Raw genomic sequence first — 27,920 nt, forward strand, 5'->3', positions numbered from 1 at the left:
GTTTTACTGAACCTGGTAAGCGGCGTAACATTTCCATCATACACTTAAGGAATTCTGCCAATCACAATGCACTGGATAGCTGGCCAATCAGAGCACACCTCGCTTTTCAGACCGATGAGCTTTGTAAAAATTGAAGCGGCATAGAGGAGAAACAATTATGTATGTGAAAAGGAAGGGTTTTTTTTTTTACCTTAACCCTCGTAAACACATTGAATTACATCAAATACACAACATATTATTCTTTTTAGCAAGGTCATATGACACCTTTAAAAGTACACTTGCAAGTATGTTTTGTTAGTTGATTCATATTAGACTCCACATACATAAGCAGATTTGTCATGCATTAATTTATTCTGAAATCAAAAGTATTTGATGATAAGGCTACAATCTACAAGGCTAAATTTCTACATCCTGCATATATTTAATTTACAATTTAGTGTTGCAGTGTAGTGGGGAAAAAAACATAATAAGCAGCTATTGTTTATAATGTTACTCAATCACTATAGGATGAATCACATGAATTTTGTTAATGCGCATTATATATGTTTCCATCTCACCTGTCTGTTTTGACTGCATTGTGGTTTTCTTTGTGCTCTTTTTTGATTAATCCTCTTAATTTCATTCCTACCTCATTCCTTTACGGTCCCTCATGCGAAATAAATTATTTTTTTGACCCGTGAGAAAGCTCTGGTTGTATTTATTTCAGTCCTGATGAAGCTACTCAGTCATCCAGTCCCAATCCTCCAAATCTCCAGCAATAACCCTCTTGTAAAGGATATTCACTGATTATTTATTCACTTTGATATTTAGCCGATATTTCCCAGTGGTGCTATGCTTAACTGTGTATCAAATCTTGCTCTCCCATGTGCGTCATGTTGTGTGGCGACAAACACACAAACTCAAGCACACCTCCACCTACTCATACACAACCACACGCTTCATTATAGGTATAAACACATTGAGATACCTGTTTTGTTAGCATGTTATGAATCAAACAGATATGAATATAAATAATCCTACACATACACACACATACATTCAGAATATGCCCGGAAATATAAGGCCATATCACAATTCGAGAATCTTACTCTAGAGTCCATGACACCAAGATGGTTGACATTTTTATAATGAGTTGATATTAAACAGACACTGATGTAATCATATAATCTGTATCTAGATCCCACTCAAGGGAGCTCCTTCCACACCCCCAAAACAAGACAAAGCTGATTATGAAAGGCTGAATTTAGGCTTTTTATTTTTCCATGACACTCCAACACCTTTTCATTTAATAGGAAATTCAATGAAAGTTATAGTAAATCTCTACCATTTATTTAAAAAATGTGATGAGTGATACAGTATCACAAGGTAGACTACAGTTTGCTAAAATAAGGATATTGTAGTTATCAAATTGCATTTGTGTTTTATGAACTTTTAATGTATAATTTTCATTAAAAAAAAATGTAATTAAGAAAATTGTTATTTCCTGATTCTGTTGTCAGATATATATAGCCTACACAGTGATTAAGCAGCTATATGGCTTCCTCTGGCTACACAACAAGGGATATTTGCAAAAAAGATCCAAAGAACATGATTATAATGTAAATTTTTGTCCTCTCTCAGGGCATCTCTTTAGTGATCCATTTTAAATGACAAACAATAGTTTAAGGTTCACTGTTTGAACACCAGGAGTTAGTAAGCATGGATTCCCAGGGGAAATACATTTGAAAGAAATATTTACAAAAGTCATTTTCTGAAAACTGTGTGGCATAATGGGCTCTAAATCAAGTTTATATCCCTTGTGGTTTAGTAATCATTAGATATTCCAGAGATATGCTAAATCTAGAGGAAAAATGGATTGAAAGTATAATTACTGGCATGTGAGCCCAGTTCTTTCCAGGAACGATAAATGTCTTTTATTATTTTGTACTAGATAAATATGTGTGAATGAACATCTTAGTCTGACTCAGAGGATTTACACAGACATTTATTTATCCTCTTTTGTTTTCCCAAAAAAAGACGGTTAAAGAAACCATAAAAATCTTCTTTTGCTTTGAAATATCATGTTTATCTAGTTTGTAATGTCTGTTGTCAACCGGAAGAATTACCGTATGCATATTTAAAAATATTGATAAAATATTTAAAATATTAAAATATGAAACTTTAAAATATTCATATCTCAGCAAAGGTTTTGTCACAAGTATTCTTTAAAAGCATGTATTTTACAGTAAAACAATCCTGTTTGTAAAAAAAAAAGTCTGGCTGAAGATGACAGATTTTAGTTTTATTACTCATAGCTTTGACCATATGTGGTAGTTGTCCACTCATTTCACATCATCATTTGTGTTACTCACGTGCCGGGGCTGATACAACGTGACGTACGTCTCAGGTCGATTTACGAAGAGGGTGTGCGAGAGTTCATAATGTTAGACTGTAAGTCTGACTGAGAAAGCAAAGCACCAGACGAAGCTGCGCGAACTGACGGACTGACGCGCACGAGAGCATGAGGAGCAGCAGTCAGTGTGAACGCGGAGCAGCTCAGCGCGCGATGAGCCCAGCGCACAACTCAGCCCTGATGCTCGGGGTGCTCCTCATCTCCTGCATACCCATCACCACAAGTAAGTCATGCATACAGCTCTCCTTTTACTCGAGTAATGTCTGAGGAACTTAGCTGAAGTTTGGTGGCCTATTACATTTAAAATTAAGTTTATCTGTTAAAATGCTGTGTGTTTTACATATATATATATATATATATATATATATATATATATATATATATATATATATATATATATATATATATTTTTTTTTTTTTTTTCACATATATTACTCACAAAGATAAAATGTGAACAATGTATATGTATAAAAATGTAGTAGAAATTAGTCTTTATTGTGGCAAATTAAATGGATGGAATACATAAATACTGAAACGTTAAAAAAAAAACAACAACAACAACAACTGTTGCTCTCCACCACTGCAACTTCTGCCTTTACGTTGTCTTTAGACTGACTTTTTACTGATTTCATGTTTGAAAATAATTTAGATCTTTATTTTAGATTTCTTGCCTGTGGTTCAAAATGTGCTTCAGTAGTGTGTCAGTATATAATAAGCACGTCATTGTGATGCATTAACTAAGAGCTACTGTATACAGGGCAGTGAATTCTGTCATAGTGCCTTGTTATAGGCTGAACTAGTGAAAACTGTGGGATGTTTTCCCATTAACTTGCGTAATCAGTCTAGGGTAAAGAGTGTTATGCATATGATTCCTTTTGTGAATTATAATCATAACACCACAAGGATTAAAATGATCATCTGCTTGATCATCTGCAATATTGCAAAAAAGAATTCACTCAATACACCAAGAGCTATATTATCAAATTAGATTCAGTCACATAACTGCTAATTATGATGTCACTGAGAAAAAAAAAGTATTATTGTACAGCGGAGACAATTTTGACAGCAGTGATGTCACAATAATTTGAATAATATAATGACAGTGTAAGAAATGGCAGAAGATTTTGGCATGTATAAATGCCAGGAGTTAAATGCCATTTATTGATATACAGAATTATACCGTCAAGGGGGACATGAAGAAACAAGTTTGCAATAACATTAGATTATAATTTTTTTTTTCATGTTAGGGTAGTGACCTTACTAAGGGTGTTGTTGTTTTTTTTTTTTTGACAAGTTGTTTCTGTGGTTGTTTTTGACTAGTGATCTCACTTATTCTAGGTCTTAAACATGTCCCACAAATCATTCACAGAAAACACCTTTTGACAATAATGGTTCAAAAAGGAAAGCCTGATTGAGATACCCATATACACTCTCAGAAGAAAATGTACGAAAGCTGTCACTGGGTTGGTACCTTTTCAAAAGGTACACTTTTGTAGCTTTAGATACTAACATGTAGCCTATCTTTAAGGTACTAATTTGGACTCTTTAGGTAAAAAAAAAAAAAAGTGCCTTTTGAAAAGGTACAGCCCCAGTCGCAACCTTTGAACCTTTTTTTCTGAGAGTGTAGATCTATATACAAGCTCAGTTAAATTGGATCTTACTCCTTTGAGGGAAGAGGTAAAAATCAGCAAAACATGAAAATTGATATGCAGGGGTAATTAATTTCATACCTGTACAGTTTATCCTCACAAGGATAACAGCTGTTAAGGCTTCTAGATTGATTTCACTGGCAGTTTTGTGATGCATTTGCAAAGAAACCTCATGACAATGAAAACAGCTTTAGAAATGATACAGAAGTCATAATAAGATTTGATAGTTACCAAATAATTATGACCAGTGGAGACTTTGTAATTATTAAAAGTGCCTAAAACTATAGAATGCTTGTCGACAAAATACCTAGATTTAATTGTTTATCTTGATCATATCCCATGCAAAATTAATGTTATTAAACTTAATTGTACTTGTAACACTGAATATTATTAATGGAATTCATGTAATAATGATTTCTGCATGAATTGCAGGTGCTCCAGTGCTCTTGAATCCATCTTCAATAGAGCATGAGCAGTTACTAACCCAGGTGTGTATGATTCACTGTCAATAAATGTACTTATGAGTTCTTTCATTTTAACCATATTAACTCTCCCAACATTCATTAATATACACATTTCCTCAGAGAAAAAAGTTAATTTTAAATGAATTATCCCATAATGCCTTTTAACTTCACCCTCTAAGGTGATGATTACTTCTTTGTTTACATATGCTAACTGCTAAACACTGGGATCTAGAGGCTGGCATATGAAACCATAGTTTAATGCATGTTTATGGCCATGGGCTTAAATGAACAAAGCAACATGTAAATGATATGTGATTCATTTTGAGTTTGCACTTTGTATTTGTTCTTTGAATCTTCATTTATATAAGCCCCAAATCTTCAACTGCATTTCTGTCTTTTGGTGTAGATAACTGATCTGTGCTCATTCTACCTCTCTGCAGACCCATCCTTTAGAGTGAGTAATGCAGAATCATTGCCATTTGCAATACATATACTAAATTATGTGTGTCTATGAGAAAGCAAACTGAGAGTGAATTATGATATATAGCTAACAGTCGGTTAATTGTGCTGTGAATCCCAGTTAAACAGTGAATTATGCTCTGAAATGTTTTTATTGGGAATTCCTTTAAAATAAATTAACAGTGTTAACAATTTCAGTACAATGCACCTGACTCATTAGGCTCAGCCACAAATGTTTAACACTTGTACTTTTTCCGAAGATTTTAGTTAAGTCAATCTTTGTGTCAACTTGTTTTCTTTCAGTTGGAACAGGTTTTGTATTTCTCTTTGGAACTGATTAGTCATGGATCTGAAGTGAACATTGCCAAAATGATCCAAGCCAAGTTACCTTTATTTTTAAAGTGCTTTATATAACAGAATCAGTGATGAACCTCACCAGATACAGTAAGACAGTAATACTGTTGCAAGAAAATATTGACTTCATTCAGTTAGAGTCAGTTTAGTTTAATTATTAAAGTTCAATAATCATAAAACAAGTTACGTTTGGCAATAAACAGAGCAAATGAAGACTGTAGTGTTGTTCAGCTCAAGTGAGTTCCATGTTGATTCATTTCAGTTCAATAACAGTTTATGTTGCAAAATTAGTTAATTATAAAATTATTTTGTTAATTATATACTGTATGAAGCTATTAAGCAGCGCTACAGAAAACCTGATTCACAAATAATGTTTTTTTTTTAAATTAAAAACTGAGGTGCATACACTCAGATCAATGAGGCCTACAACTAATCAGTTCCAAGAAGATAGACAAAACCCATGCTAATTGAAAGAAAACCAGTTGGCAAAAAATATTTAGTTCAAAATTAGGTAATAATATAGGATAATGACAGGTTTACAAGCATAAAAAAGGAATTCAGGAACACTGAATTAGGATTTTAAACACAATACAAGACTTAAACTGTCCTTAATCCATTTATGTTTCTTTTAACCTTTTTAATCTGCCAGACATCTGATGTCCTGGAGGACCTGTGTTTCCTAATGCTGGGATCACTGCAAAAATCAAAGGTGAATATTATTCATGACCACACACAACACACATGTGCAAAAGATTTACCAAACATTCTACACATCACCGCCAATCTTTACATATTTGTTTATTAAATAGTTGTGGTAACTTGATTGTGCTTTGAGTTAAGAGTCAGTGTGTAACAGCCTCAACTAATTTCACCATATTTCAATCCATTCCACAGACCCCCCAAATCACAGCATAAAATATGAAAAACTAAATAAAAAATAATATTTCTGTCTGGGTGAACTTATCAGTGTATTAATGTATAGAATAACGAAAATACAATTTGCTTCGATGCTTTATCTATTGTTTTTTGTACATGCAGGAGATCACAGCTCGAGAGACCAGAAAAAGAGTGAGTATGAGACAGTAGCAGTCTTAATTTGAGGTTGTGTCTTCAAGCACATTCAGTGCAATGACAATTCAAAGGCATCATAACATCAGCATCCTTTTATCTTTGTCTATTCATATATGTTCTATTCATGTAATTGTTTTTTGTACATGGATCTTTTTATGGATTATGGTTATTATGTTTTTTCATGTTTCTGTCTGTATTTATTTGTGGTGTTTGTGTAACTTCTGTTTGTGTGTTTGGTTTTGCATTCGTGTGTCTGTACCTGTTTGTGTAGTTTTTATTTCATTACACTAAACCGAATGGTGCAGGATTGTCAGATGGGACGGTAGGTTTCCTCACGGGTTGTTTAGTGTCTGTTGCTTTTAACACTGTTGCTACGCTGCACTGTCTCCAATAACACACTCAACTGTGTATTATAATTAGGGATATAAAACTCTTAAATACTCATTAAATAAAGTGAAGGAGGTGAATGAAATAAACTGTGTTTTAGGCCACTGCACAGTTCGCTTCTGGGCCAAAGTTATGGAAAATCAAAATGCAATATATAGCCACATTCCCAGGAAACTGGTTATAAGGCATAATGCAAAAAATAAACTTTACATGAAATTATTGTATTTTTATTGTCTGATTTTACTTGAAAACATTAGCTTAATGTTTGTCGAATCATTCCGAAATCAAGTGTAGCTTTAATCGATGGGGAATAAATAGCAGACCACTCAATGATCCTTTAGTATTTAGATGATTTTTTAGATAATTATTATCATTCTACTACATAAAACTATTTACTCTTTAGTTCCCATTGCATGTATGAAACCTCTGATATCCTATGATTCCTCCTTGACTGCATCCACGCTTATGAAAAAGAAGATAATTGAACCGATATTGTGTATTACTTTTTTTCCTAAAAATATTTAAAAGATGAAAAGATTTTTCCTTGAAATATGAGATTTTTGAAACATCAGAATTTGGGCAGCGACTCACAAAAGAAGCTAAATTAATCTTAAGGTAAATTTGTCCATATTTAATTATTTTGTGTTGATGCCGTCAGAGGAACTTTTCAGTGTCTTTTCCCTCCAAACTATCCATTCTTTGCATATTCACCACATTGCATCTTTAATAAACGTGTATCATACAGACATTTCTTAATTAATTTTACAGTTAAAAATATTTATATGCCAGGTTTGTGATACATTTTAAATATGCAATCAAATGAACTGCATATTTGTAACATCCCACCACATACTGTATGTTGCCATGTGCTCTGGCATGGCCTGCATGTGATTGCGTTATACTGAGCATCAATGCACTGTGTGTGCAAAATGAACACTGAGTCGCACTGAGGACAGATGAGTGTGAGGAAAAAGTACTAGATGAATCCTCTCTGCGACCCCTGGCCAATCCCCAGGAACAGATGTTCATGGTTTTCATATCTCTCCATGTCTGTCTTCATGATATCTCTCTATATATGTGTATGTGTCAGTCTACTGTGTTGCACCCTCTTCTGGAGCTCATACCCCATCTCGCCAGAAGAAGAAGCAGGAGAATGAAATTAAATGTATGTATCCTGCATGCTTACCTTCATTAGCACTGTGAGTATGACACGCTGCAAAAGCAATATTTAGTTTAGGTAAGTGCTAAGAAAATAAATACTGTAAGTACTGGAGGATTTATATTCAGAAGTAAATTTAGCTGTACTAAACATAAGAAATAATAATTCTTATGTCCCCTAATTCTCTTAATGAATAGTGCATACATTTTTTAATTAGTCCAGTCCAGTACTGTTAAATATTAAAGCAACTGTATGTAGTTAAAACGTATATTTCAAGGGAAGAAACGACACCTTACAGTTGCTTTGGTAATTGTATAAATAGTTGATAAAACCAGAATAACTTTAGACAGATTTTCCTGGAGAGTGACTGAAGTGTCTCTCTGCTGCTTGATGAAATGCCATATGCGGTTTGATAATATCTAATCATGACTTAGCTCTAGGGGTTTTTTTTCTGACCATCAGTAATTGTTGATTTAATTAAGTGTTAAGTGTTAATTATTAAAGTACTAAGTGTTAATTATTATTAAAAGAGACAGTGTGTGTATGTGTTTATACACCACATACTGGACAGCATATCTTCCTCTCTCTATCTTTCTCTGGTTGATGCTGGAAATATTGATATTAATGTATGAGTCTTATTCACAAATTAATTATTAATTGTTTCATTTTTGAATTACATATGGTACCATTAAAAAGTTTGAAGTCGATAAGACTTTGTATGTGTATGTGTACGTGTGTGTTTGAAAGAAGTCTCTTATTCCCACCAAGGCTTCAATTATTTGATCAAAAATAAATTGCAATTAAAATGTTAAAATGTAATTTATTTCTATGGTGACAAAGCTCAATTTTCAGCTTCATTACTCCAGTCTTCAGTCCCACATGTTCCTTCAAAAATCATTAAAATATGCCAATCTGCTGCTCAAGAAACATTTCTTACTATTATGAGTCAGTGTTAAAAAAAAATGTGTGCTGTTTAATATTTTTATGAAAACCATAATACATTTCATTTTAGGATTTTTGGATGGATAGAAAGTAAAAAGGAAAAAAAAACATTTTAAAATAAATCTTTTGTATAATGTCTTTAGTCTCACTTTTGATAATTTTAATTAATAATAAAATTACAAAATATATCACTGCCCCCAAAATTTGTATTAATAATAATAAATGATAGTTGTATACAACTATATATATATATATATATATATATATATATATATATACAATACTTTCATTTTTATGTATTTGTACTGTATATATAATAATATATTAATGTACACAGTATATATTTTATATACATTGAATTTACTACATCTAGATTAAATGTAATATTTATTTCTGAATATAACATTCTTAATGCAATACTGTTTTTAATATTTATCTTTTAACTTTTTTCATTGTATTTAAAGTATTAATTTCTGTATTATGTAACCCATGCTTGTGCACATACATGGCTGCACGAGGCTGACATGTGCATGCATGAGTTTGAGTCCATCTAATTTTATGTGGAGGATGTGAAATGGCTCAACCTTAGATTAACTGCTCCTGTCCATTTGTGAGGTAATTGTACGCTAAAAGTGTTATTGTGCTATAAGGGTAAAAGACAAAACTGCACAAGAGTAAATGATGACTGCCTCACTCTCACACGGGAAATGGTCCTGATGGATTTTGTTGGGTAGATAAAGCTTTTTAACCCCTAACAACACTGCCGTCATCAAAGCTTTGATTCATCTGAAGAACTCTGATGATTGAGTTAGTCAAAGTTGTGTACAAAAGCAACATCAAAAAGTGTGGTGTGATCTTTGGAGCACATCTAGAACAATTCCTTCTGTGCACAGGATGACCTTCAAGGGCCCGGACGGATCCAGAGCAGGGGGTTCTTCCTTTATCGGGTAGGGTTTTATATATTATATATATTTGTGAGTATTATTTATTGTTCAGCCCAACAAGGAATATAATTATCTTCTTTAAATCGCTGTGCTGCTGTATGAAAAAAAAAAAAATCAGATTAGTGGTCAGCCAATATGTATTTTACAAAAGTGTGAAATTATTACTTTTGGTTCCCTCCGATCCTACATTATTTAGATGCTAAATTTTTCTGTTCATTTTCATTTTAGTTTGTTTGTATTAGTGTGTTTTAGTAATATAATTGTTTTTATTTCTCTGTAGCTTTAATTTATTATTATTTCAGCTTAATGTTTTTTTATACTTTACTATTTCAGTTACATATTTGGCAAAGCAACATTTCTTATTTTTTAAGTTCTTTTTTTTTTTTTACTTAATGTTGTATATATTTATGTCAACTTTATTTTAATTATGAATTAAAATAATTATTAATAGTTTTAGTTTGTTATAAACAAGACTGTGACATACAGATTTATTTCACATTTTAAATATACTATTTTATCTTGTTGCTTGAACAAAAACAACAAACAAACAAAACACTTCTTAGTAAATATTTTTCTTTGTTCTTTTCTGTAGCCACGAAATGGAAGAAGATCTGATGAGTATGTGTAAAACAACAAAGAAATGACAAACCAGGTATTTAATATTTAAAAATTTGAAAAATCTATCAAAGCTTCTTTTTCAATGTGTTTCCTACATGTGTTCCAGGTTTTGAGTCACATTAATCTCACAGGACTAAAATACAGAAAAACGAATACACAAACTCATATACATTTTCAACAGCGCATTTGTGTTTAATGGCATTAGAGCATTAATAAGTGAACTTAAACCTGCAAAAACACTTTTTATCTTTACTAGTGTATCTGTTACTGTCTAAAAAACACCCATTTTCAGCCGCACCAGACCCCATCGCGCAGGTGTGCTGATCCAGAGCCAGTCAACCTTGAAACGTCACGTCACTCGTTCGAGAAAACACCCTCTATTGAATTTTGATGTTGAATGTACAGACAGAATCCAAATCAAAGTATTTTATCTGTTAACTGTTTCTGTTTGTGTAACTGTGCCGTGTCTTTGGAATTAAAAGCATTCTAAAATATTTCTTCATTGTGGCAGTGTGATTTTGACCAAACTCACTGTATGTGTTTTACTGTACAGTATATCTACCTTATTGGATTGTTACCAAAGAACAAAGAAATAAAACCTTTTTTCTCTCCATTTATTGATTGAAAGCACGAGTGTGACTCTGGTTCATTCTCTCTTTTCTCTAGATGAGTGTGTGTATTGGTTATCCTGCTATCTACAATGATTAGTCAAAAAGCTTTAATCAGCCTTCACTTCCGATCACTGTCGTTTTAATTGGATTTGTACATCTAAACAGCATGTTTCATGCACTGCATCCTTTCTGATAAACATCTCTTTTCAGTTCTTTATCAGTTTACCAGAATCTTGCTTATGGTCTATTGTTATAATGTATTTATTAAGCTGTTGTCATACTGTGAGGATGAACTGGGGCCTGAAATAACGAAGTAGGTTACGTCATGGATCGTGACTGCATTTCATTTAAGAGACTTGTGACACAAACTAAGAGTGGGAAGATAAGGAAGATCCCTTCACCGCTTCTAGACAGACATACCTAGAGGGTACGACTCAAAACACATTAGTCCTGTAGTGGGTGTTTTGTAGGGGGCTGGGTGTGAAAAAGGTTTGGGGTTGTGAAAAAATGTCGAACGCAATCAGTCTGAGGGTATGAGAGGAGTACTTAAATGAAACAAACACTGGACCTGTTCAAGCTTATTTTGTTATAGACTAATTTGGGTTAGAAACAAAAACATTGCTAGTTAGGTGTAAATTGAAGTGACAATGAGGAACTGAGATTACTTTCTGACACTTTTATTTTCTTGAAGGAGATACATTATATTAGAAGAATAAACCTAATTTACAAATACCAAAAGAACTCACTTGAAATTCCTGACTGCAGTTTCATTTCTGTTTTCTAAAAAATTATGTCAACTATAAAATAACCAGTGAATGTCAATTATTATTTTTTTTTTTTAAGTGTGCTAAAGTGTATCTTATTCCACAAGGCAATAAAAAATCATAAAAAAAGGAAAGAGAATTTCTTAGTAAATGTACAAATTATTCAATCTACGTTGTACATTGTTTGCAGAGCCACACTCTCAGAAAAAAAGGTACAAAATCCGTCCCTGGGGCGGTGCCTTACACTTTTGTAACTCATTAGGATTGGACTAAAGGATGCATATTTGTACCTTTAAAGTACATATTATTCCCTAAGTGTATACATTCGTTTCTAAATGTAATGCGAGGATATATATAAGGTAGAAATGGAGTCAAAAAAATATGAATTTAATATGATAATAGCACCACCGTGTGGTTATTTTCCCACTGCATGATAGTTGACTAAAGCTTTGCTCCACTTGGTGTCACACGATCTCCACTCATAATATTAACAGCACCTGGCAAACAGTCTTACTGTTTTTTACTATAGAAATGTAATTACAATTTATTCTTCGTCATGAAAATATGGTCAGAATTATTGGCACCCTTGGTAAACATGATCAAAGCAGGCTGTGAAAATAAATCTGCATTGTTAATCATTTTGATCTTTTATTTTTTTTTAAATGATAATAATGTAACCTTTCATTGGAGAATAAGAATTTAAAATGGGGGGGGGGGGGGTATCATTTTGACATAAATGTTTTTATTTAATACACATTGGAAACAATGGTACCCTTTTATTCAATGCTTTTTGAAACCTCCATAACAGCTCTGAGTTTTCTTGAGTTTTGATGAGTTTAGAGAACACCTGATAAGAGATCTTCATTTAAGATGTCCAGGACCTCCAGCAGAAATATAGGCCCACAACATAAAAAATACAGCAGTTTTTTTATTGTACACATGGGGTACGTTTTATCCCTGTGTGCACCAAACCCATCTTGAGTGTTTGTTGCTAAAAAGCTAATTTTTTAGTTACATCTAACCATAACCAAGCCAGTCTCATTTTAAGTTCTAGTCGTGTCTGACAACTGAATATGCTGGGGATTGTTTTTGGATGAGAGCATTTTCTTTTCTTGATTAATTTTTTTCTCGAAACCCTTCCAAACAATATGTGGTGTAAGTGATGTTTCTGCATTTCTCCAGCTGTGTTCCTCGCCACTCAAACGCTCCTCCTCACCGTGCATTAGGACGATATACTGTAGACACACTTCCTCTTTCAGGCAGATTTGTAAAAAAAAAATTGTTGATTGGAACTTCTTAATCATTTCCCCGATGGTGGAAGTGGGAATTTTCACTGCTCTAGCACTTTCTAATTTGTGAAGATTTGCTGCACATCAGAATTATATTTATTGGTTTTTCTCATTGTGATAGATGGCCTTTGTTTTCCCTCCTATTTATATTTCTGTGAAACAGGAAGCCATGGCTGGATAATTTCATGCTCACAATCATCAAGGTATGCCCAAAGTTGTAAATGGGAATTTACTTCACGGATATTTTACTCATATGTCATAATGATATATATATATATATATATATATATATATATATATATATATATATATATATATATATATAAGATCAAAATTATTAACAATGCAGATTTATTTTCACAGCCTTCTTTGATCATATTTACCAAGGGTGCCAATAGCCTAATTCTGACCACGACTAAACTCGAGTTGTCATTAGGCTATAAGCTAATAGTTGTAGGTCTAGTAAGTAGTGACCTTTTAACAGGCTAAATAATAATTAGCAGGACAACACAGCTTGCAACATATGCAAATCGCACGAAAAGCGGTTTGATTATTTTTTTTAGCCTACTATAAACAGCAGAACTAGGGTCTTATCATGCTGTGTTAAACCTGAACAGACATCAACATTTACACACGTCTGTGCGTGCTTTCTACCACACTGATTTGTATGTCACTGAAACATTTACATGTTTTCACTACGGAAATTAGTATGGACTCAATGCAAATTATGTAAAGGTTTTTATATAGCCTTTAACAAACAATGTAAAATTGCCTCGATGCATTTCCCCCCTCCATACGTGTCTCGTTTAAAAGCTATAACTTCTCTTCCACCAATGTTCTTAAAATAGCCATGCAACAAAACATTCGCATAATCTTTCTATTGGACGACACAGCTGTCATTCAACGCGTCAGCACTAATTTCGCGCGCACAGTAGAGGTTTCAAGATCGGTTGACGTGCGTATTTGACCTAATTGGCATTCGGCCAAAAGAAAAGGCGACACTACTGGACACGTGGGCCAAAGATTAGGAACGTTTGTATAACATAAAATTCACACCGAAACACAACCATCAAAAGATAGCTGGGTATTGTCTGTTTTAAGTTACTGAAACTTTAAAACCGCCGCGGAAACAGTTAATTTGGACCACTTAAAAAAGAAAAGCGAAAATCACTGTGTGCGCTTCATAAAAGACCACACCTGAGCAATATACCCTATATAGGCTATAAATAATTTCAGAAATGTCAAGCATTTTACAATGAATTCTTCGAAAGACGCTTTAATCTCGTTTTTCCTCGCATTTGATTCGAAATATGTGTTTTGCTTTTTCTTACGTGTTTTAACTCGTCTTCCCTTTCACAAGAGTCTCATGGATTGTTGGTATATAATAACTGGAATTCATTTTCAAAGAGTTTGCATTGTTTTTCGGCTTTCCCAATTGTGCCTTTTTATTACTTTTTTTATGCATTATATTAACATTATATGATTTATTTATTTTACTTATGAATTTTCGGTTACCTGTGTATGTTCCTAGTTGTGTCTGTTTTTATTATTATCATTTTGCATTTAATGTACGCTTTAATGTTTTTCTTAACATTTTTATACTTTATTTGATATAAATGGGTCGTTTTGGTCACTCTCCGTGGTCTGCTACTTTTAATTCCATTGAATAACTTTTCTGTTTCTTTTTTGTGAGCTGTATTCTATACAGTAACAAGCAATTTAAACAAAACAGCTCTTAGGATGCTCACATGCAAAGTATCTGCAGAGAATGTCTAATAATATGTAGACGGGCTCTGGTAGCAGCCAGGTTTTGCTGTGTTGCCAGATTGTGTGGGATTCTGCTATAGCCTCACTGCGCATGCGCGTGGAAAGCCTGGGGTAGGCCCTGCTGTTTTTCTAACTCTAGTTCAATCCTACACTGCCGTCTCAACCAAAACAAGGCGTAAGAAAATCCCCCTCCCGGACGGCAGATAATCGAGGTAAGAAACCAAGCGGGCTTGCTAGATACCATTATTTTAAGACAGAGCAGCGGAGCTCCAGTGTCGCATTTGTGTCGGATTTGATACAAGCGTATATGCGGTGAAAATACGGTGGTGTGTTTTTAATGCTTGCCTGGGAACAATCCGAAGGCCTGGTGACCTACATTTGTTCTAGCCTAGTGAGGCAAGGGGAGTGTACGATGTTGCGCTGCCAAATGTTCGCAACCGATTTAAAGTCCGGACATCTCTCGTGCATCGCATGATTTAGTCCATGCAGAAGCTAGATCTTTGTGGCTTTGCCTTTATCAGCTATGCACGGATAGCCCTGTTTATACTGATGACGCGCGATTGTCAGTCTGTAAACTCGCGCTTCTTCTTCAGGTCATATTTGAATGTGTTTCAGTGAGCATATCGATCAAATAAATCGGTGTGAGCTGATGCATGAATATCTGCCCGTAATCGTGAATCTACTCGTTTATTTTCTTATGCAGCCTGAAGGATTCGCTGTGATTGCGACTCCGAGGATGGGAAGTAAATCCAATTTAACCTGATCATTTTATCACTGCTCCGGCAGAGCAACCTGTAGCGAGCTCGGCTGAATATGTATATCCCGTATTCTTTACTAACCACAGAGTGGAGTAACCAGCCGCACACAGAATTAGTTAACACCTTGGAGTTTTTGTCATTTATTCCAGCTTTGCATGTCGTCCGGCTCTATTTAATTATCACCCGACCGGAGAGAGAAGAGACAGAATAGAAGATAATACCGGTAATTATCTAAACAGGTCGTAGTGCACATATGTTTGCGTGTATGTTTTTTCTAAATCTTTGAATTTAATTAGAATAAAAAGGTGAAAACCTTCATACCGACTGACAGCAAGAGGTGTTTCGGTTTCTCTGTGAGGGTGAATTAGGGTTATTTGACGTTGAAGCGGCATTCCTTATGGACGGTGCTGGAACTGAATGGACGCGTTTAATTTTATATTTGGTGTGTCTGGTGTCTTATTGGCATTATTTAAGCATATAAGCGCCCTGCTAGAGTTGTGTCTGATAACGGCGCGTTCCCAAATGCCTAATCTTGTCTTGGTCGGTTTTGTCTACATCACTGAGGCTATAGGAAATTAAGCCTTTGCTTTTGAATGTTAGTTAGGCTATGCACAAAAATTGATTTATGCAGTTATAATGCAGATTAAAGTTGCTGTTAAGATATAAACATGTATTATTTGCAGATTTATAAAATAATAATTATAATCTCTTTATTGAGTAATTTTATTTTTTTTGTATGAACAGTCAATGAATTAAAAATGTATTTGTAAGTAATATTTTCCCATATACTTCCCATTTCTGCTGAAACTGGGATTTTGTAGATCAGTGGATTCATCCATGGCTCCGCATTAACAGACAAAATATGACTTCATGAGGACTGGTAAAATTTGCATTTTAAGTTCCTTTCTTTCTAAATGTAACTTAATAGCTATAAATCAAAAGTGCTCCTGTACATCATGAGCGTGGACCAAAAAAAAAAAAAAAAAAAACAAGGTTAAAATTAACACTTTACATCTGGATTTTAATAATAAATGGATATGTCCCATCCGTCCCCACTGTTCATGGTGTCTTAATTTTTAATTTCGCTCTGGATAAGGTACGTTTGTTTATCACTTCATTGTTTTTCTAATCAGAAAAACTTGTGAAAAACTGTGTACACGTGAATAATGAAACTACCACATGATTCCCATAAAAGGAATCCTAGAAAGGTTGTTTTTCACCTTCATTTTGATCAACACCAGTCCTTCACTGAGGTGGAGAATGTTTTTCTCACAAGATGGTTTTCTTTGGCAAAGCAGTTATTTGTCAGAACGTTATTCTGTACAAAATGTACCTTAGTAACCATCCATTTCATAAAAATGCTAACGTTTACTGTCATAATAAATTATAATTAGATCTTTCAAATAGTATACGAATTTGATATATTGATTCATTAAGAATTTAGTTAAAAAAAAATTAGTTCCATTGTTGTTTTGCTAATGAGATAATCATAAACCCACGATGTTTCCTGTGACTTTTTGAACGTCTTTGTGGTCTATTTGATTTGTTTGTATGTCCCCATTGTATGAACCTTTACATTGTTTGAACAAGTTGAGTCATTAATTGAATTGGTCATGAAGTTTAAGTCTGTGAGGGTATTCTGGGACAAATCAACTTCAATGTCACCCCAGCAAAGTCATGCCCATCTGACTTAACATGTCTGGCTGATATTGCCTTTGGCAGCATTTGTAGATCTATTACAACCCTGCTTTGGCTGAATTGCTGGTTTACAACTCTGAGTTTTGTTTTATGTATTAAAGATATGCCGCTCAAAGTGTAAGGTAGGGGTGGACAATATGGCTAAAATATCATATCAGGATTTTTCACGCTTTTGTGATTTTATCATGATTCTTTGTCACGTTGGTTTTAATATTTTGCAAGTTGTCAGAGCAGCACAGCCCAACTAATTTCCCTAAGAACAAAGCCTAACAAGGTAACAAAATATCAAATAAAAAAGAATGGCAGATATTTAGACCAAAAATGGGCAAAGATAAAAGTGGAAAATTTTATTTTAATAATTAAAAATAAATTATTAAAAATGAGAACAAAGATACACATTACAAATACACATACAAATAAAATAAAAAGTGCTTTATTCTTCAGGTACAGTAGGTGTATTTTGCAACAAATATATTTAAACAAATATAAAAACACTATATAGGCTACATTTCACTGTGTATTTTGGATTTTTATTAAAGCAAGCAACTCTATTAATATTTTTGGTCAAGAGCAGTTAGTGATTTTTCTCTTGGTGTTTTGTTTTATTAACACAATTCTGTCATCGTTTAATGACTCTTACATTGTTTCTTTCTTCTGTTGAACAAATGTTATTTTGAAGATTGTGGGTAACCAAAAAGTTGCTGGTCTCCAGTGACTTCCTTAGTATTTTTTTTTTTTTTTTTTTACTACTACTATCAATGTCAGCGTGGACCAGCAGCTGTTTGGTTACACACATTCTTCAAAATATCTTATTTTGTGTTCAGCACAAGAAAAATACATTAATACAGGTTTGGGACAACATGAGAGTAGGTAAATAATGACAGAATTGAAATTTTTGGGTGAAAAAATTCTCTTTAATGACAAGCTGCAGCATGTTTAGTACTATTAGGGAGCGTTTCAATCAGCTCCCTAGCTCCTAATCTCGTGAATCAGTATATCGTGTACGAATCCAGGAACTGGTAATTTCCCTGACTACCTGCATATTGGGAAAGGGATTACTCAATTTCTGGCAACATGACTATGTACAATGTCATCGGACAACATTGTGGAATGTCACTGGTATTAATTAACAACAGGCAGGAACAATCTCTTTTTAATATAATTTTTTATTCCCTTAAAACACACTGTTCTGTTACATGTCATAACATTTCAGCGAATATTATCTAGATGTGTTCACTACTTGTCTAGCGATGTAGGTTTATGATGGAATATACTTTAAAAAAATGGTTTGTCTTTTCAAATCTTCTATTGTTTGTAATTCAATTTATGGAGCTGGCTTGTGTGGTTTATGTTTTGAGCTTCAAGATTTGTGATGTGATTTCCGGTAAGGGTGCATAGTGTGCATCGATGTTCCCTAGATTTTGTGCTGTATTGTGGGATTTTTTAGGGAGCAAATGTTCCAGTGCACTGGCAGGATTTTGTGTTTGAGACAGACCTTAAAATGGTCAACTCCCTGATTAGAGTCCTACTGAACTAGAGAGGTGATTGAAACGGACCCTTAGTCTGCTATCACTTTAAGACCTGCACGCATTTTTTCTTTCTCTCTGCCATTTACTTTCACTTTAGACATAACAACTGTGTTTACATGTTAGCTTTGTGTGTTTTTGACGGTATTAGTGCAATCAGATGTGAAAGATAACTTCAGTCCAGTAATCTGGTGCTGTTTGATAGGCTTTTTAGTGTATGTGCATGCAAATGAAATGTTTAACAGTGTGATTATGATGTGTGCACGCCAAAAACGAATCGAAAAGTCGCCAGAACTCCAACTGATAAAATGTGCACAATACTAAGATATTTTTCAAAAGCAGATCGTGGAGACATTTTAATCGTCCACAATCACCACAATTGTGATATCGCACACTCCTAGTGTATGTGAGCTGTAAATAAATGAGGTGTGTGTTTGTATGTTTAGTAATTAAACTGTTATGTAGGATGGAAAGGCTATATAGAGAGCACAGGAGTCAGGCAGGTCACAGAGTGTGTTATTTGTAACAAAACCTTCCATTCAATGGTTTGTCACCAGGAGTGTGAAGTAACAAATTACAAATACTCATGTTACTGTAGTTAGGTAGTTTTTATCAAAAATGGTACAAATCAGTAGATGGTACAAATTCAACATGCCTGTTTATATGCATAAATGCGAAAGGTTACTTATACTCAAACCTAATTAGTTATTAAATAGTTATTATAATTTGACCTAAATGAAGGCCATACTTTTCTGTTTATTAGAGAAGTAAGTTACAATGAGAGTACTTCTTGCATAGTGGAAATTGTGATCAGGATTTTTTAAAATAGATGTTTACTGTTACTTCTCATGAAGAAATTATCAAAGAAATGAGATGTTAATATCTCATTATGTGGTCCTGTGGGCGATTCAGATCAAAGTCTTTGGTTACATTCAAAACAATCTCTTGGGTTAAGGTTTTGATTTTCTGAGAAAGTGTTTATAATACTGGGAAAAGTGTTATGGGTGATGAACTCTGTGGTTTGGGATGTGGAGGCTGGGCATTAAAGCAAGCATTGTAGTAGCAGAAGCAAACTACACATGGTGGTCTTGGCTGTGCTCATAAAGCGTTTTTCTGGTCAGTTTATCTTGCGGACATGGTCATGGTTTCTGACGTCTAAGGAGCATATTATTTGATAAATGTTCACACATGAAGAATCTACAAACTGTTAGCTAATTACAAAAAAACAAACAACATATTAATAGTGGTGAACACTCTTGGAATGTATGTTGTGTTTATAATGAGGAGTCAATATTATGCAGCACAACTGTTTAAACATTGCTCTTAATAATAATAATAAGAATCAGCATATTAGAATGATTTCTGAAGGATCATGTGACACTGAAGGAATAATGATGCTGGAAATTCAGCTTTACATCACATGAACAAAAGACCTTTAAAAAATGTTAATTAAAAAGAAGGCAGTTTTATATTACTGTTTCCTATATTTTGAGACTCCTTTTAAAAAGATTAAACTCACCCCAAACTTTTGAATAGCATATGGGATGTTGTCTTTTGATTTCTGTGGTCCAAATTTTAATCATACCTACTGTATAAGGTCCTAAAGTATAAACTTCTGGCCACCCAGCAATTCTCAAAGAGCACAACAACAGATCTTGATTAGCCTACCTTGATTTGCAAAGATATCGTATTGTACTTGAAAGGCACTACTGAACACGTAGCTGCTGACACAATGCCGTTCTGACCTTGTTGGCTCTGTACAGTGTCAGGCTTTTGATTAAAGTGTGTTCATTCATGGAGCTATTCACATCTGGACAGCACTGTAATCAGTAAAAAATAAATAATTAAACAGTATAAAATAAGTATAGGATATGAAGCAAAAAAGTCATTCACAATAAGATTTGTTTCATTAATGTTAGTTAATTAGGCATCGTAAACAAATAATGCACAATTATTTTATTGCATTTTTAAAATCTGTCAGTATTGTTTATGATATGATCATATGTTATGATATGATAATTGCTGTTTGTTGGTTACAATAATCGTATACAGTTTATAGATAAAATGATAAGATAAAAATTTATCAAATAATAATCAAGATTATAATTGTTCAAAGCCACAATTAATCATTCAAAGTCCACTTATGTTATTCTGTGTGCTTAAGATATGTTTTTCCCTTTCTACAGGTTTTCTTAAGGGTTTTCCACTTTTAATTTTAGTTTTAGTATAACATTATAATAACATGCATATTTTTTATTTTTTTTTTATTTAAAGAGGAAACAAATCTGATGAAAAATCCCCCAAAATTATTTTTGACATTTGTGTCTTAATACTATAGAAAAGCAATACGTTTTTCAGTTTTTAGTTCAGTTTTTCAGAGTTTTCAGCTTGTTTATCTTTGTATAAAAAACGACATGCAGTTACTTCCAACAATGGTATAAACATCATTTATAGTAAATTGTGAATCGCAATTACAATTTAAAGTTAATAATTGACCATTATGACTTTTGTCATAATTGAGCAGCCCTACAGTAAATTAATAAATGCTCATAGTATTGTTCAACATTATTTCATAATACTTGCATAACTAATGTTAACAAATTCAAAATAATGTGATTTTGCCGAAATGTCTGAAACCGATGAAGACCTTTTTAAATTAAGCCATGTGGTCATTCTTACTTCCTCAATTTGTGCAAATGACCTTAGTTATGGATGTACCAAGAGATGGAGGCTGACAAGTGCAGTCTCACCACTTCCTGTTTGGTCTTGGCTGTTGACTGGGGCAACCAATCGTAATAATAACATTATATTATACATTTTTTTCCCTCTTTTCTGTCTTTATCTTCATAAAGTATTTAGTCCCCCCCCTCCATTAAACTTACCATTGAGCTTTTTTCTATTTGTGCCTTCAGTTTATTTGTAGACACATTCGTTTGCGTACTTTGGCCATTTGTTAACATTGTTAATTGTGTTGTATATTTGCACAGTTTTAAAGTGCCCCTATTATCCCATTTCAAATATTGCCTTTCATGCAGTGTGAGTTCCAACATTCACTGTGTGCACTAAAATCAGTCAAACAGACTGGGCCATCTGACCAATCAGAGCAGGGTCGGGTTTCTTTCGAGAGACTGAATCTTAGAACTGCTTCGAATGAATTGTTTGAGAATCGCTGGAAAATTAGGTGATATTAAATGCATATTTTTAGAAAATGAAAGCATTTTTTTGAACTTGCATGCATGTAAACCTATTGTATAAGACTCCATAATAGGGGCACTTTAAACCCGAATGCTTATTAGGCCATTAGCTGATCGTTCTCTATTGTTTGCTTTCCATTTGAGAATAATTTTGGGTCAAGAGGCCATCTGAGCTGTTGTTCTATTGCATGCCGCCATTTATAAGACTCTCTGAGATGGTCTTTCCTGCTTGCCAAATGACATTCAGTTCTGCCCACATAGATACCAAGGCCTCTAATTAAAATCAACTTTCCATTTAGAAACCTTCAAGCATCTTGTGTCCATATCCACTCTGCAAATGTCAGTCAGTCAGAGAGCGATGGGAATGATAGTTTCCATTCAGCTTTTGTGTTCGATTAGTTTGATTAGTAATTGTTCAGAAAACTAACATTTTATTGGGTGGTGAAGGAGTTTTCCACTGTCATCCTACATTTTCTCCTTGCTCTTCAAGGGATGAAACTGAAGCTGATGTCAGTTTGGTTTGGCAGTCTCAGAGGGACCCTATAGGCTGATGCTTGGTGCCAGCTTTGTGTCCAGAGGGATATGTGACTATTGTGGGAGTGTGGGTTGGAGTGATGAGTCCTTTTGGATGACCAGAGCTCTCAACATCCACCCACTCCACCCAAACCTGCATGCATGCATGACTCCCTCTGCTCACTGTACACTCTCGCGCCCTGCGTTTCACATTGGACTCCGCTTCAGAGAACTGTGTGTGTAAGATCAAAAGCATAGTTAACTGGTCAAGGCAGTTATGTTTTAAAGTCGTGATGTAATGGAAGTAGCGACTGATTCTTTCTTCAATATTGTTGCATACATACAAGTGAAATGGATTTTTGAAAAGAAAAAAAAGGTTGGACAGGATCTTGGTCCGGTCCGTTGGTTGTTGATTCGATGATTCAACTTCTTGCAAGAAAAGACTTCATGTGAATGATTTTGATCTGTAATTTTCACCAGCAGGTTGAATATATAAAAATAAATCATAAATAGTGCCAGTGGTAGCAAATGGAACTGCGGTTTGTGCAAGTGGCATAGAACTTGCACTTTTCTATTGGTTCAATCAATGGTATTGGGGCGGGGATGTTTATTTGATTTGATTAGCCAGTGGGAGTGTATGAAACTTCATTGTTTTGTTTTATTTTCTGTTTGTTGCCACTTTGGTGCAGATGGTAACCAGTTAAAAAAACAACAACATTGTAAAAGCTTTACAACAGTGTTTACAATGATTTCTTCCTTGCCATTGTTAGTTCTGGTGTAAATTTGATTTACCGTCACGTGGACTCAATAAAGCAGTTTTATCTTTGTCATTCTAAATTTGATGCGTGATCGCTCTTTTGGTTCCATATATACAGTAAGCAGTTGTTTGAATTATCAGATGCTTGGTTTGTTGGATGTAAACCAGTTGGCAAGGATCCATCACCTATAAAGTCAAAACACTTGTAAAATATAGATAGCATATCGCAGAGGAATACTAGTCCTGTGTTTTCATCAGGTTGGGTCATTGGTGGTTTGCCAGCAAGGGTTTCATCTTTTACAGTTTGCCATTTAAGGACACATCACTAATTTAACATTTAGCTTGAACGCATATAAATGCCATGAATTTGTGAAGTGAAGATGAATCGTAAGCATTAACCGAGTCGCTTCACTGTTGATGTGAATCATTCTTACTGTGTGAGTGTAAACAGGACTGAAACCACCTGAGACCAAGTTGTTAGGCAAGTCTTTATGGAAGAAAATCTAGATATTTTTTGATTTTTGGTTGTCAAGTTTATTTTTATGCCACTTTTGTGGTTTAAAATTTATATATTTTTTATTTTGCAACAATTATAATATAAATTATAGTAATTGTGATTTATTATTATTATTTTATAGTCATATATAAATAATCACTGTTTTAGTCAAATTGTAGAGCCCTAAAAAACTGATTGTGCCAACCTGGTAAGTTTGCAGGTTTTTCCGTACTCCTGGAAGTTGTGTAAGTCAGGCAATCATTCGAGCTTGCCATGTCAACTGTAATTGCCTTAGCAACCATCGCTAATTAACACTTTTTCCTAAACTGTTGAGAGGACTCTACACGCTAACCAAAAACCTCTTCATAAGACAAGCCTATTTTTCTTAATTATTTTAAATGATAAACCATTATAGGTCACCACTGAATTAAAAAGGCAGGCTGTATTTTGTCCAGCCAGTTTGCTGATATATATTTAGTCACCAGACAGCTTAATCCAGTGCCACTAACAGCACTAGAATTGCTGTGTGATGTCCCACTAGACTTGTGGTGACAGTGGAGCCCGGGTGAAGGTCCATTTTATTCTCTTCTTTTGTCTTGATTCAAATGGATTTTGTTGTAGTATTTGGATAAAACCTGAAAAATGAATAAATGTTCCAGGGATTGAACCGGCTCCTTCGGTATTGACAGCCAGTTGTCATCCTGTGATATTTAGGTCTAAGATTTCCCTTTTGGGTTGGACTCGATTTATGATTAGAGGTGAAATGAAAACAGCAAGATGTTTAAATGTAAGGACAGTATTTTATTTCACTGCAGCAGAAGCCCAATTATTTGGGTTTGTGTGTGCGTGTGTATGTATGTGTGAAGACCCAAATGTTTTAGTTGTGATTTCACCTCTAATCAGAACCTCTGGGATGAGCAGAAAAGTGAGCGGGTGGACGCAGAACATTTCTTATAACTTGACACAAATTCCACACAGCACACGCACATATAAACCATGACCTGGATTGTTGACACATTTCAGTGCAGAATAATAGTCAGCAAATTGTGATAAGACGCCTTTAAAATATTCTTAAAGCTAACTTAAATAATCACCCAAATCCTCACAGAGAGCCTGCTGTCTTTTATGGTTATATGTGTTTCAAATAGTTTTGTTTGTTCTCAATGATATTTATTTTTGATTGTCAGAAAGTGAAGTGAGAATGCTTGAACATTTATTTTTGCCTTTGCAGGGTTTCCATCACCATTGGGTTTGAGTTTTTTTTTGTTTGGAAGTAAAGCGCTCAATGACAGTCCACAGAAGCCCTTCTGCAACCTTCCCAACATAAAGAAGGTAAGATGGTGAAAAAATGGTGAAAAGTTATTATTTTTTATTTTTTACGTTTGACGGTCCACAGAATGAACACAATTCAAGGACATTATTGTGGCAGGTAATGGAGTTAAACATTAGAATGATAATAGTTGTTTTTGGCCATTTCATCACATCCATGGCATGTTAAAAGTAATTCACATGTCCTGTACGAATGGCTCCATAGTCATTTTGTGTCACCTTCATCTTGTAATTATAATATGATGGCCTGTGTGCTTATGACAATGTTGTGATTTTCTTGTTGACTGCATCCAATCTTGCTGAGGTCTGAGTCACTTAATAGATTAATAACCTGCAAGCCCCAGAGATGAAACCACAATTGGCTGAACTGGAGAGAGATGAAACATCGTTGATTTGTGAGGAGGATATATTTACTTGGTTTTATGTATTTATGTATGTACTGTATGTATGTATACACTGTTTGCTTTTCAAAGAGAATGGCAACTGCAGTCTGTAACTAAAGTGCAGAGCTATAGAGATTTTTAGGGAATATATAGATATATATTTGTTCAGTTTTTTCCATCATAGAGACCGTTGACAGAGGGATTGGAACTAGTGCATGACAATCCAAAATAAACCTCGTCTTCTGCAGCTCTATGTGTGTGCAGCTCATTGCAGTGAAATGAATTAAATACAATAATAGAAAGTGTCCAATAGAAAGAGTCCAAAAAGAGTCCAATAGAAATCTTTTGTAACATTAGTTAAGTATCAATTTTATAAATTGTATTTGATTGCACACAGTTCAATTAAAAGTGCAAAATGCAAAGCAAAAAAAGAAAAAAAATAATGAGCTAAATTAAACAAGCAGCAAAAATGCTATTAGAGCTCTCCAAAAAAATCCCTGTAACTCCCTGTGGTTAGTGTGCTTAATTAATCTTTAAGGAAACGGTAAATGGTATAAAGGCCATTTACATTCCAGTGCTGCTGTAGTAGGACTGCTTTCTCATTGTTATTCAGATTTTGCACAGCTGGTTTGTGTTTTTTTTTTTTTTTCCTCAGCCCTGCAGTGTAATTTGCATGAAGATACAATGCTTGCATTTGTAAGTGATGTGTGTAGCACTAAGCACTGCTTCTGTATTTTCATATGGCTGGATGTGGCTGCAGGCTACATGACTGATTGGGGATTCAGAAGTGAGGAAAAACTTCCCTGGAGATCCCACATACACACACTCCCCCGACTCGCTGTTTCCAGTGATCTCAGTGTCTAGGCTTCAAACCACCTCACGTCACACTCATCTCTTTGTTGTTCTCTCGTTAGGGGGAAAAGAGGTGATTGTGTACTAAAGAAAAGCGAGGAATTGGAGAGGCCGTATGACTCGGCAGAAATCTCCTGCCCTCCATAAAAATGCAGTGTGTCATTTTTAAGACCCGCAAAAAAAAATTTTTTTCTCTCCAAGGATGGCATGGCTTTGCTGACGACAGGCCTTCATGTCAGCTGTTATTCTGTATGCTAATTTTATTTTCTGGCCACTAAAGACTTTTCGCAAGATATTTACGCATCATGTAAGTGTAGCCCATGTATATAATGTGTTAACGTTTCTCCAAACAGTTCTGATGACTGTGGGGGGAAAAATGTTGGTTATCAGACTTGTTTTTTTGTAGGTTTAGATTTGCCAAATATTTGGTAATAAGTGAATAAATTAAAAATTAAATGAAAAAATATAATATTTATATAATATATATATATATATATATATATAATATTTATATAATATAAATTAAAAATTAAATGAAAAAAAAAAAAGATTTAAGTGAATAAAAATAGACAAATAAATACAACCAAATACAGTAATAAGAGCTAAGTTCTTATTTATTATTTCAAATTCAGAAACACATTCTGTTTAAACAGCCCCTAAATGTGCATGTCTTCAGGAAATATATTATGTCAGTGATGCTTTCCAACTGCTAAATTATGATTAATTATGTGTTAATATAACACTGTATCTGGTAAATTGTTGAAGTGTAGTTCTGTTGTATTTCTATATCTATCTATCTATCTATCTATCTATCTATCTATCTATCTATCTATCTATCTATCTATCTATCTATCTATCTATCTATCTATCTATCTATCTATCTATCTATCTGTCTGTGTGTGTGTGTGTGTGTGTGTGTGTGTGTGTGTGTGTGTGTGTGTGTGTGTGTGTGTGTGTGTGTGTGTAAAAACAAGTCTACTTTTAAATGTAATTTCTTTATGGAAGGTAAAAGCTTGTGACAGTTACCAATTAATGCCCAAACACAGAAAATCCTATCATTTGACATTTCAGGCGATTCAATTATGTTTGCTTACTTTTATGTCTTCCAATTGTAGTTCTACTGGTTGTTTTTAATTATTTGTTTACTACAGGTTTTAAGGAAGCTAATTGTATATTTATAGATAGATGAGTAATCATGGCATGTGTATATATAGGATATTACATGGGGTGTGTTTATGCCATAGTTAGAGAAAGGTGGGAGGAGGGCATGATCATAACATTCACTCTGGTGCTTGTTGTGTGCTTAAATTCTTGGGTTAGTAGTTGATTTGTGTAGCATTTATTATTTTGCTTGATCTTAATGAGTTAAATAAGGTATTAATGAATGATTAGTGGATTATTCAGCTCCTCCATGGCGCCTATTATTTATGTATTCACATGAATGTTCAGATGTGTCCGTGTTCTGAGTCATGCAGGCGTAACAGGTGAGTAAGGGAGAGGAAATAGGATGTTTGTCTGTGTTTGACCTGTGGACACGATTAGCC

At 34.2% G+C, this 27,920-nt stretch overlaps 2 protein-coding genes across 5 annotated transcripts in view; both read left to right on the forward strand.

Moving 5' to 3' along the window:
- The first annotated feature begins 2,428 nt into the window (after nt 1–2,428).
- Nucleotides 2,429–11,066, forward strand: LOC127938758 (neuromedin-U-like). Of its 3 annotated transcripts, XM_052535601.1 has the most exons (10): nt 2,429–2,615; nt 4,474–4,529; nt 4,912–4,959; nt 5,968–6,027; nt 6,357–6,386; nt 6,661–6,711; nt 7,867–7,941; nt 9,771–9,824; nt 10,414–10,473; nt 10,732–11,066. In XM_052535601.1, the coding sequence occupies exons 1-9, from the start codon at nt 2,501–2,503 to the stop codon at nt 10,447–10,449; spliced, it is 525 nt and encodes a 174-aa protein (XP_052391561.1). In that variant the 5' UTR covers nt 2,429–2,500; the 3' UTR covers nt 10,450–10,473; nt 10,732–11,066. The 3 variants fall into 3 exon arrangements, with proteins under 3 accessions (XP_052391561.1, XP_052391562.1, XP_052391564.1); XM_052535602.1 differs by lacking the exon at nt 6,661–6,711; XM_052535604.1 differs by lacking the exons at nt 6,661–6,711; nt 7,867–7,941.
- A 3,802-nt stretch (nt 11,067–14,868) lies between these two features.
- The window catches only part of LOC127938573 (circadian locomoter output cycles protein kaput-like), a 55,325-nt gene continuing 42,273 nt past the window's right edge, over nt 14,869–27,920 (forward strand). The window contains exons 1-3 of one of the 2 annotated variants that reach the window (XM_052535284.1): nt 14,869–15,082; nt 25,044–25,144; nt 25,446–25,536. The gene's annotated coding sequence lies outside the window, so the exon portion shown is untranslated. The remainder of the gene's footprint in view (nt 15,083–25,043; nt 25,145–25,445; nt 25,537–27,920) is intronic. The other variant, XM_052535283.1, reaches the window with a different exon arrangement.

The sequence above is a fragment of the Carassius gibelio genome, chromosome A20 (assembly GCF_023724105.1).
Source record: "Carassius gibelio isolate Cgi1373 ecotype wild population from Czech Republic chromosome A20, carGib1.2-hapl.c, whole genome shotgun sequence".
Taxonomy (NCBI): Eukaryota; Metazoa; Chordata; class Actinopteri; order Cypriniformes; family Cyprinidae; genus Carassius; species Carassius gibelio.

Excerpts from the sequence above, each read along its gene's own strand:
- LOC127938758 (XM_052535601.1), top strand. The coding sequence starts at position 2,501 with ATGAGGAGCAGCAGTCAGTGTGAACGCGGAGCAGCTCAGCGCGCGATG. Across the intron at positions 6,387-6,660 it reads CTCGAGAGACCAGAAAAAGA|TTTTTATTTCATTACACTAA; the intron begins GTGAGTATGAGA and ends CTGTTTGTGTAG. Across the intron at positions 7,942-9,770 it reads GCAGGAGAATGAAATTAAAT|GATGACCTTCAAGGGCCCGG; the intron begins GTATGTATCCTG and ends TTCTGTGCACAG.